The following is an 11936-nucleotide window of genomic DNA, read 5'->3' as shown; positions in this document are numbered from 1 at the left end:
GGTTCAGGTCCCACTCAGTCCTGGGTTTAGAGCAGTTTTAAATCCTGGTGCTCCAGATCTTACATGGCAAGAATCCTTGCACGCATCAGGCCACCGTTGGATAACTTGTAGAGTCACGTGTCCGGGAATTGCAGTTCATTTTGTGTGATTGCACCTTCAAAGGATGCATCACAAGTACCCCCTTAATGTAGAATTAACAGAAGCTTCCTTAACTAGGATACAGTTGCACACAGACACGCTGCAGAAGACGGCAGCACAGACAACCGAGCAGTAAAAATGGGGGTCCGAGTGAAAAGAGCATGTGTTTTACAGCATGGACCCCTTATTCGCTTTACTCAAATGTACACAGGAAAATGCGTTTCCTCAAAGATCCCTAACACTAACTTGGACAGCAGTCAAGCCTGCTATACAGTAGTGTTAAGTGCCCGATCACTTTCACGCAGTCGCTACGTAGCTATTGTAAGCAGTACTTTACCTTAACGGGCATAAGGAGGAGAGGTATTTAGTTTCCCTGGGAGGCCCGAGAAGAGGAAGCTGTAGAACCCCCAAACTCTTGTCTCACACGACGCTGGTCAGGAAAGTCTCGTCTTTAAATGTAGAAAAGATATATTTAGGTCTTGAGTGGCTATGTTTAGGTAGTTGAGCTAGAGGAGGGGATAGAAAGGCAAAAACAGCTTGTCCCACCCGCTCTTTACTATTGCGCAATCGCCTCCTGGCTGAAATCGCACTGGATGACACCAAATCCCACATGTGGCAGCTGGCTGAAGTCAGTAACAAAGTATCATTTCACATAAACAGAGTTGCCAAGAGTGTAGAAACTGGCAGTTTGCAATTTTTTGAAAACGTTTTCCATGTTATCATTTTAAATAAATCAGTGATACCCATTTTCCCCAAGTTTAAAGAGATATTGTAGTTTTAAAAACCCTACGGTGAAGAACACTGGGTGTAAGTTTGGATTGTTCCTTTATGATCATAATACTTACATAAAACACGACATTGTGAGGGACAGTTGTTGCTTAATGGCAGCAAGACAGAATCATTCAAATGTTCATTTTATTCACAGGCAAATAAACGACTAAAACAGAATTCTTGCAAAGCTGAAAACAAAGCCCTCAGATTCTTAAAGAGCATTTGAACAGAGAGGTGTGAGGAATACTAAAAGGATGAAGCAGGGATCACAGAAAGATCACATCTGGACTGTTAGGAAACAAAAGTTGGATACCATTCTTTGCCTGCGTGCATCTGACCTTTTAGCTCGTATGGCAAAGATGAGTCTGCTGTACAGAGTTGGAGTGAATAGTGTTCATTCAGGAATCAGAGTCTCAAAAAATAATCCATGTCAAGAACTTCTACACATTTAAAATATTGCCAGCAGTGAACAGTCTCTTTGAGCTGACAATACAAGGCCTAATTTCAGCATCAGTATAAACACACCTTACTATACAATATTTACAATATTTACAAGATCTTTTTTTCAGTCATGGTCTCAGTTGTTGAGTTATTAAGCTGGGTGACACATCCCTTCTCTGGGAATCCCATTTAGTGATCTGTAATCCGGATGGAAAGTTGCTTCTCCTCTATGATTTGACTTCTAAAAGTGGTTTGATGTCTTTAATCCCATGCTCTGCTGCCACAGCTATGATGTGGTCCAGGGCATTCATTTGGCCCAACATCTTCACAACATCCTTGACCTGCTCCCTGTTGTAAGACATGACATGACATGCACTATGAGCACTACAAAAAATACTCATCACAACACAGCTTAAAAGCACTCATTGTGAAAAAGGAAGAGTTAATATGATAAAACAACACCGACAATGCAATTGTTCCTAAAGCACATTCAATACCATTCTTGCAGATATAGCTATTAGTAAATTCAAGGCGCCAAGTTGTATATACAAAGCCATGTAGAGGTCCTTACTTTGAAGTGCGCCGCTCAATATCAGACCCGACCAGTGCGCTGCGGTGGATTGAGTTGGCCAGGTGGGTGAGGTAGCGACAGAATGGCTCCAACTGAGGCAACGTCTGCTGGCCCTTCAATCCAGAAAACCAGTGCGATGGCAAGCACTCCACCACCTGAGAAGCACACGAGAACGAATTAAACAATAGCTTTGTGTTATCATGTTCAGCGAGCCACTAATGGTAAAAAGATAACCAACTAACATCTAACACCCCAGCAGAAGGGCCAGCTTTTAATAATCATGTGACTTAAAAATAGCAACTGACCATGTAGTCATAAACAGGTACAACAGACCCCTCCTTCAAAATATTTTGTCTGTGCATGCTCACTCTTTACCACAATGATCTCAGCCAACAAATCTTATTGTATTTTACATGGTTGTAAATAACGAGTATGCAAGGTGGGGAAAAAAACGATGTATCGATCAGTTTGTCACATGAGCAAACTAAAATTACTGCCTTACAGTTTGTGAGCAGTAATTTTTACAGTTTGTAAAATATATCATTTTAAACAAAATTTAATAGGTAGGACCAAAGATTTGTGTCACTAATTCTTATATTACCAAATGTGAAATCTTCTCATCTGCTTTGGAATATCAAGGTTTACAGCCCTTTTAAAACAAATCAACTGAAAGCGCAGTTATCAGTTTAAAACTATATATGACAAGTAAAACTACGGTCAGAGAAAAGTTCTAAATTCAGTTTTTCTCAAAAACAAGTGAAGTAGTGATGACTGAGAACCTACACAGACGTAGTGATATCGGTACAATGTTCTCACACATAATATCCGTTCATGATGGATGGAAGGATATTTTGTTAAGTAAAAGAAATCTGCAATGCTCAGTTTAAACTGATTTATCTATTGAATGAAATCCACCCCTACTAAGTGATTACATTTTATCTACCTTTTGGCACTTCTGAATATTTTCCTCCCATGTATCTGTGGTCTGCAGTGCAGAGAGGATATATCGGTTGAGAGTGCTGTCCAAGGCCAAGTCTTTCAGAGAGGACATGGATAAGATACCGTCCCACTGCAGGATGTTGCCCAGCAGCTAAGCATGAAGGAGACAAGAGTTAGACTGGACTCAAAGGCAGCAACACAAAAGTACATAATATCAGTGTGAAGATACTTTGATTATCAGCCCGCTGCAGCTGCTTTTCAAATTATACAGATCTCATTGTGTGATCTCCAACAACCAGGCAAGCTATTCATGTGATGCTATCAGTTCAGCAACTGACTGGAGGAAGTAATTTAAAGACACACACACACACACACACACAAAACAAAAAGAACACACATTTGCACACGTACCTTCACACAGGACCAGAACTGCCTCTGATAGAATAAGTAGGGACCACTGTTCTTGTTCTCCAGGATGCTGAATAAAAGCAAGAGAGATTGCTTTAAGCAGTTTTAAGTACTTATTGTAAATATAGAAAAAATTCTAAGTGGAATCCAAATGTTAATATTGTCATTAATAAGAACATACTTCTTGGGGTACAGTGGAAGAAAGACATCTTCATCCAGAGTCCTCCTGGTCCGTAAGACAATTGTTTTCAATAGCTCCTAAAAGAAGGGGGGGGGGGTTAAGGTAATGACAGCAGTTCCTCTAAAAAGATCAGGTAATCTAACAGCCAATGTATTTTGAGGAAAAAGATGATGAGGGTGGGGAGTACCTGTGTGTATCGGTTGTCCCCGTGCAGCACAGTGGGATAGCCTTTTAGCAGTCTGTGAATGAAGCTCACAAACCTGGTTGTTTGACTGCTGGAAAGTGGGTCCCACACCTGCTCTGCCAACACTGCCACATACACAAAGTAGAGAGAAATGCATATAGTAGGAGAAATTTTCTACAGGCTTGCAAGCCAAAGACATCTCTGAGCATGCTATGCCTCGAACCTGACAGTTTGGAGAGGATGACCTTCTCCACTATAGCAGGTAGCAAGCCGATGTCGCCATCTCCTTTTTGCAACGTGCTGTTCTCTTCAAAGCCGTAAAACAGCAGCGACTCAAACCAGAGCATGTACTCAAAGTTTGCACACTGCGCCTGCACAGTGAATAGAGAAAAAAAAGATTCCATCACCATTCCTCATCCAATTTCCTTTCAAAAAGAAACTGGTTACACTGATAATACACCCATGCCCTACCTCGAGAGGGTTCCATGTAATCAGCTGCAGACGGACTAAGGGGTTAAAGAGCTTGGGCAGACAGAGGCCTATGTAAGCATCTCTGTAGGTGTTGGCATACTCCTTCCTCCACACTTCAAAGTGGGATTTGATGTAGTCGAGAGAATGAAAGTCCTCCACAACATCCTCAAATACCTTCTTACTTTCCCTTATTATACGATCTGGGTAGCACAAAGAGATCACGTCAGATTTTAAAAAATTATTTTCAATATCAGTTGAATCTCATATGTATGGTACGTAATACATTTATTAGACTAACAACCAATGTAAGGTAAATGCCACAGCTGCCCTAAATTAACAGTATTGATAATTACCTAAATCATTTTTAGTTTTCTGTAACCAGTGTGCACAGGCTCTTTAATCAAAACGATACTTTCAATGCAAAAATATAACTACTGTTTTCCATTCATTTTCAAATTTACTCTTTGTTTACTAAAAAAGGCAGGAAAAATATTAACGCACATCTTTGGTGCAGTTTTTTTTAAACTTATATTCCTAAACAGAAAACCATTTGTTTTCTTGTTGAATGTTATATTCAAATAATTTGACTTATTTCAGAGAAATTCATTGAATTCAGTTTGTTAAATTTAAACAAGATTTTGACAGATTTCTTTTATTTTTTTTTAGTTAACGTTGTTGAACACTGCATACAATATACATTTACTTTTTAATGTATTTTTTTTTTTTTTTTTTTTTTTTTTTTTTAAATACAGGAACATACCTCTCTCCATGTTGAAGCTGGTGATGTCAGTAGAAGTCTCCTCGTCATCAGATGATAAGCCTTCTTTATGTTCTGCCCTCTTTCCATTCTGCTCTCTGGCTTGTCGTCGACGTGTCCTGTATCCATCCACGAATACAAAGGAAGCCAAATTAAAAACATGAGCAGAAATTGCCTTTTACCAACTTGGCACTAAGGTGACACTCTCATGGTCAAGACTTAAAATCTGATGGACAGAAAACCTTTTTTTTTTTTTTTTTTACAAATCTATAGCTGGATTCACATTATTCGTTTCTGTGTAACTATAATTGGTTTCGCATTTGTGGCCAAAAGTACAGCACAATACAGCATTTCCACGGGGAGAGGAATGTGAGAACAAGTTGGTACCTTCGTGCTTCTCTTTCAGCTATCCTCCTCTGACGACTGTGCTCTTGGTATGCTGCACGATCTCGGCCAAATGAGTCTAGATTAGGAGCCATGACAGCTTTATCTGCAAGAGACAGGAGTAATGTTAGAGCCAGTAATGAGAAGCTAAGCCAACCCATAGCCTCATTCTTATTCTGATGACTAATTCCAAACTAAAACATGGGTACTCCAATAAGAAAGTATAATTAAAGGCTTAAAAATAAATTAGACGATCAGATCAAAATCTGTTTGAAATTTATCAAGCAGGTGAAGATATTGCCCTAGCCTTCCTATCTACTGGGCACCACTGGCAACAAAACATATTAAATCCAAACAATGTTTTTATCAATCACTTTTTGGTGTCAATTACTTACCAGGCTGGAACTTCACTTATGGCACAGTCAACGTGACAGATGACATATCACTTAATTTGTTTTTTTTAAATGCCATCTTTACACAGTCATCTTTACTTGAGCTGAGTTACAAACACCCAGCTGACTTTCAGATTCAGCCATTAAAGGACAGCCGAAACAGCTCCCTCAACAAAGCTTTTTCCATAAACGTACATGCTCATCCACTCGACAACACACATCACTTAGCTTTAATCGTATTTGTGAGAGAAATGTGATGCGATACAACAGCGTGAACCGCAGACACTCGCAGACATAACACGCACATACAGAGAGCTAATGAGGCCGTTCAAATAAATCATAAAAACCTTCAAGATGGACTGACTTGAAAGGCTTGCAAACTCCGACGATTCATCTTTAATATCATCCTGTCGTCTCTGGACAAGTCGCGTGGCCCGTTGCCTTAGTAACTGGTGCATGGCAGCCTCCAGCTCCAGGACAGCAGGCACCTGAAAAATATGATGCCTTCTGTGACCTCTGACCCAGCAAAAGTGGGACTCCGAGTCACAGGGATGTCTTGCTGAAGGGATAAAAGAAGTGGGATGGACAGTATAATACTGGAACCAAAATATTGCTGGTGTTGGGTGAAAATGTGCTATTCTGGGGGATGCTCTCTGAAGGAAAGCCTGAACTTAGTGGACTTACTTAGTTTAAACACTGAAAAGTGACAAAGTTAAGGGTCAACTTAGATTATTTGTATAGAAAATATAGTGAGTTCATCATTTCTACCCAACATAAACAATATCATGATCCAGACGTGTATATACTGTATGAAAGCACTCCACATTAATTCATGCTGACAATGGAAGGTTAGTGTCCCATTTGGAGCACAGATTAGTTGAGGAAACATAATGGTGGTGGGAAGGCCAGTTCTTCCATCATTCCATATAGTTGCTGTAAGACCAAAACTAAATTATTCTGTGAAGACATGCATTCAGAAGTAGCTATCTGGACTCGTTGTGAAAATATTTTAATACATACTTGTCTAATCTACTGTAATAATTTCTTTTGCAGCTCGAATTCATCTTTCATAAATCTAGTATCGTATTATATGAACAAAAACTAGTATATATTATTTCTGTTTAAACAGCTGATAATGTTAAACAACCTGAACAGGTATATTTATATATTCATAAATATATTTTTAATTAATGAGAGCAGTTTTGAAGAAACTGAGAAATACCTAAAGTGTGCTTCAAGCAACATATATGTACTGTCACATTTGCTTGTTAGCACTGTTAACTAGCCGTAATTATTCAACAGTTAAAAAAAATAAATATAATTACAATTAATCCTCAAAAGACAGCATTTCGATAGACTGTACCCCTTGGAAATCCACATTACGTGGAGATAACACAGACACAAAACAGCATACAGCTAATGAGACTGCAGGCGAATTCTCCCTTACCTTTTCACTGAAACACTCAAGCAAGTCTCCAACATACCCTCGCATCTCTTGCAAGAACTTATATTGCTCTGCATTGTCATTGGATGAGTCCTCCAGCTGCTGTATGGTACGCTCAGAAGCAGCTAGGTCTTCATTGATCTGTTTGTAGCGGTCAACATTTCCATTGTGGCCTGCATGCATTTGGCTGAGCCTGTAGACACATGACATACAAGGACAGAATGAATTAGATGGTTGTAAAGCTAGTGTAATCTTAATTACAAGCTCTGCAGATAGAAAAGTTTGAAGTACACCAACAATGATAAACAGCAACTAGAGAGGCAACATTTTTGCCTCTCTGGTCCTTAGATCTGTGGACTGTGTGTCTCGGTTATCAGGACCACAGCAAACAGAGATGGCAGCAGCCGAGCTGAGGACTGAAAACAGACGTTGGTGCAGTTTTCTACTGGACCTACCTATCCTGCAGGCGTTTCTTTACCAGATCAATGGATACCGGGATTAGATCATTAAGAGAGGCCCCGTAGTGAACAGAACCATTGTCAGCTTGTCCAGTCGGTTTGGCAGTCTGTGGAGCCACTGTACTGTAGGTGTAAGGCATGCTGTAGGAAGAGCCATACGGCTGGCTCTCATAGCTGTTCTGGTAGTAGACTGTGCTGTCTTCTGGCTGACTGCTTTGGACCTATTCATTAGGAACACAGAAAACACAAAACACTTCAGCTACTAAAAATAACAGCATTGCTCCAACTAACGATTAAAGCACAAATTTTCAACCCCATAAACTATTCAATATATTAGGGTGGCACAATGGATCAAATTTTAATTTCAATCATGATTTTGGCTTCCCACAATTAATTAAACATGATCAAGCGATATTGAAAATGCATGCTGCACTATAAAATGCAAAGGCAAATCAAGCCTTTCCTAAACATTGCATATGCTTAACACAGCTGCTCCCTGCACCATGTAGTTTCCTATACTAGCTTGGATGAGGAACAACTTTAAAAGACTGATGTAAAGCAAAAGTCAGACACAGTGAAGAGCTTGTGCCCGATCATTACGCATCGTTTGGAAATGCGTCACTCAATTCAAAGCATTTGAATTGAGTGACGTTAACCAAGAAGAAATCATATGCAAAGAGTTCTGTAAAGGTGTGTCTGCCTCGTAAAGCAACACAACTTATTCAAGTTGCTTCCAGCTCACAAAGATGCACTGAAATCACCAACAAAATTGCATTCCATTTGACCAAAATGTGTGTCCACTAAACATTGTGAGTAACAAATTCACATCCATTATGCAGGTATAATGAATGTTGTGAAACACTATATTTTACTTCACAATACCAAAGTGAAAGCAAAGGGTTTGGGTTGTGTGGTGGCAGTCTGAGTACCAATGCCCTGAAATCCCTTACCCTGGCCACCTTATCCAACTCATCCAGTTGGACTAAATCACCCATGTTCTGGGTCTGCCCCTGGGCTTCCTCTCAGTAAGACATGCCCAGAATACCTCACGTAGAAGGTGGTACCCTAGTCAGATGCCTGAACCCCATAACTTACTCCTTTATATTTGTAAAAGACCAGCAGCTCTACTCAGAGTCCCTTTCGAACGACCGATCTTCAGCCACCTGGGAACCCATTCTGCTTCTATCTATGACTAACAAGTGAGGCTAGGCAGATACGGATTAGTAAATAGACAGCTTCATGACTACAAAAGATTGGTGCAGCATCTGCATCACTGTGGATGCCGCTCCAATTCATCTATCGATCTCTCCCTCCACTCTCTGCTTACTCGTGAACAAGACCTCATCCCTGACCTGGAGTGAGCACTCCATCCTTTTCCGATTGAGAACCGTGGTCTCAGGCTTGGAGGTGCCGATTCTCATTCCAGCCGCTTCACACTCGTCCAAACTGCTCCAGTGCAAGCTAAAGGTCACCACCAAATTACCTAAATACGCTCAAGCTTCACAAAGATTGAGATGCTCTTACACACCATCTAAAGACATTGTTCCAATATATTCATATGGAAGAACAAATACTCAAATTGCTCCACTTAATTGAAAAACAGAAAAACTCTGATTAAGGGAAAGCCCCAGTTTTTTAGTAAACAATACAATGGCAGCACAGAATCAAACAGTAAGTAAAAACACAAACATCATTCACTGTCAACAGTCACACCTGAAAGGAGAATATTTTTATTATATCTCTCTATCCAGAGATTCAGTACATCTTACCTGGGGTATGCTGATTCCTTTCCTAATTTGCTCCTGCTCCCAGCGGCTCACCTCCTCATCCTGTCCGGTATCCAGTGCTTCATCATCACTACCCTCAATACCTGTACACATATGAAAGACACATCCATTTTTAATAAAGTTAAAAAAAAAAACCCAAATCTGATTCAGAATAGTAGTCAGTAGACAGCAAGCAGGGAAGTTGAATAGAGTACCAATCTCCTCGGCTATCTTTTGTCTCTGGCTTTTGTTCCTGACGCCGCTGAAGCGGATCCTTTTCTCTTCCTCATCTTCGTCATCGCTGGCATCTTGATCTTCTCGTACCAGACGTTTCTTGGGCGCCTCTGTTTCAACCAGAGGAGCATCACCTCCCAGCTCTCTAGCAAGCTGCCGGCGTTTTCTGGCAGCATGGATAAATGCTGCATCAGGAATCTCCCCTGGAATAAAGTCAGAAAAGTCTTCATCTAACTTCTTGTGATGCTGTGCAAACAACAAACAATACAGCTTGTGTGTTTGGGGCATAGCACTAATGCAGTTAAACTAACACAGCAGAGTGGTAGATGTAAAACACTGCACCTGTTCTCAAGATATCAAAACCAAAGACACTGATATTCCTTGTTACATAACACACAGAAAAACTCCACAGCTATTACAATGCCAATAAACTGTCATAAAAGTGCTCCTGTGATGACAGTCCTTTCAGATAGGTACTGTGGTGGAAGTGTGTGTCGTATATACCTGGTCTCAAGCTGCCAAGTGTAGAAAGTGTGTTGAATGTTGCTCCTGTGCTGTTGCTTCTGGACACTTGACTGTTTGTCTGACCACTTTGACTCTTTGCATCCTCCTCCTGTTCATCAGCACTCTCCACCTCCATTTCTTCCTCTCCCTGTTCACTACTTGCTCTGCTAATAACTTCTTCTTTAACTGCAGGCTGAGTTGGAGCATCTAGAAAAAACAAAAAACAGGAATGCAGTGAAAGATGCATCAAGTCGAGTGAAATCATTTATGGCACAGTTGTGACTGTCAGATGTGGCTGACAACACAACTACTATGGTTAAAGAAGGTGGGGGGCCTCTGACAATTAATTGGCTGAAACATTGGAAGTATTTGCTAACGTAATTTAATGTCACAGTTAAAAAAAAATTATAGTTCTACTGCTTAATTAGGCTTCACCTTATTTCATAGTTGGGCGCTAATATATAGATAAGTAGTAAATATAATATTTCATGGTTCACATGACAGCACATAACGCATGGCATTGACAGTAGGCTAACACACCTGATTTGACATCCTGTTTGGTAGATCCAGACCTCTCCAAGTCTTCCTTGTATTCTTTCTTGAGTTGTTTCACAATCTTTTTGCTGTGATTGGATTTCTTCACTCGGAACACCTCTGAGCCGTCTGTTTACAAACAAGTCGTAGCACAAAGTTAACAATGAGTCCAATTAACCATGCACAACGTGCATGTTAGCTTGGTGGTCAATAACTTTCTTCCCTCTACAGTGCCTGGAGTAGGAAGTGTAGTTTGCGCAGAATATGCAGAAACTGTTTGATAACGATCATACTTAAAACTACCACGCTTTCTCCGGCTAATGTGAACAAGCTAGCTAGCTTAGCATCGGTTTGGCTACCAAAGTTACCTTCTTCATCGACGAAGCTCAGCAAACTGGCCTTCGTGGGTCCTAGCACGGCAGTTGTATCTTTGACCTTCTTTTCCTTCTTGACGGCTCTAACGCTGTTAGCCTGAAGGCCGTTACTATGACAGCTCTCTGTAGTGCTGAGCATTCCGGTAGCGTTGCTGTTGGAAGTCTCCATAAATGGGATTTCGGTAGGCCCAAACATTGTCGGCGCCAGTTGCGGCTGCTGACTCTCCTCCTGCTCATCCTCGTCGGACTCATTCCGACGTCTAAAGTTAGCTCTTTTCGCCTTTTTAAACATTTTTTTTTTAAATTTACCTGCTAAATGCAACAGTGCACGTACAAACACGGTTCATCTTAAAAATGTAACTCGAGCCGAAAGATGTCACAACCACACACCATGTCAGCCATTTTCTTTCAGAGAGCTGTGCAGTGGATGCCGCGGTGCTAGACGGCTGTCTTTCCTCGGCTGTGATTGGCTGTTTCGCTGTCAGGCAACCGATTCTTCTTCGGTGTTTCTCGGGAGTTATTGTCCTTTCTCCACTGAAAGGACTTTTGAAATACTGCCTCCTTTGTAGTTTTAACTAGCTATTGTCCCGCGTCCTGAACCGCATGCGGCTCTTTTAGGTTTTTCCAGTAGTTCAGTGTAATTCTGACAAAGAACGAGGCAAATAATTATATTTATAATATAAATAATATGTAATAATAAAAAAAATGTTTAATTTTTATTTATTATGATTTCTTGTGATTCTTGTCCAGCTATAAAACTGGGCAACCTAGCCGACTTTTATGTGCCTACGTCAAATGATGTGCCTACTGACACAGTGTCCAATTTTAAACAGTCTGTTTAATTTAACAAATTGCTGTACTGACAGTAAATTTGATTTAATTTGCATAGAGTGGCCTTCTTAACTCTTTGGCCACTTTCTTTCAAGCTAGGCCTTAATACTTTTTTCTGTCACTTCCTAATTGTTCAATAAAAAGCTAAAACCTT

The 11936-nt window shown here is 40.4% G+C and overlaps 2 protein-coding genes across 4 annotated transcripts in view; both read right to left on the bottom strand.

Annotated features, from left to right (window-relative positions):
- slc7a1a (solute carrier family 7 member 1a) overlaps positions 1–919 on the bottom strand; it is a 33815-nt gene extending 32896 nt beyond the window's left edge. For all 3 annotated transcript variants that reach the window (XM_040033153.1, XM_040033157.1, XM_040033154.1), the window contains exon 1: positions 476–919. The gene's annotated coding sequence lies outside the window, so the exon portion shown is untranslated. The remainder of the gene's footprint in view (positions 1–475) is intronic.
- Positions 920–1036: 117 nt separating this feature from the next.
- Positions 1037–11404, bottom strand: paxbp1 (PAX3 and PAX7 binding protein 1). Its single transcript, XM_040033151.1, has 18 exons — positions 10946–11404; positions 10584–10706; positions 10044–10250; positions 9521–9742; positions 9309–9409; positions 7537–7760; positions 7085–7274; positions 6002–6125; positions 5249–5351; positions 4865–4980; positions 4105–4304; positions 3857–4004; positions 3637–3758; positions 3450–3526; positions 3272–3338; positions 2865–3011; positions 1922–2076; positions 1037–1698 (listed from the first exon to the last, which is right to left on the bottom strand). The coding sequence occupies exons 1-18, from the start codon at positions 11241–11243 to the stop codon at positions 1578–1580; spliced, it is 2745 nt and encodes a 914-aa protein (XP_039889085.1). The 5' UTR covers positions 11244–11404; the 3' UTR covers positions 1037–1577.
- Positions 11405–11936: the final 532 nt, after the last annotated feature.

This window comes from Simochromis diagramma, unplaced genomic scaffold (assembly GCF_900408965.1).
Source record: "Simochromis diagramma unplaced genomic scaffold, fSimDia1.1 OVJJ01000216.1, whole genome shotgun sequence".
NCBI lineage: Eukaryota > Metazoa > Chordata > Actinopteri > Cichliformes > Cichlidae > Simochromis > Simochromis diagramma.
This window is presented reverse-complemented; position numbering and strand designations above follow the sequence as displayed.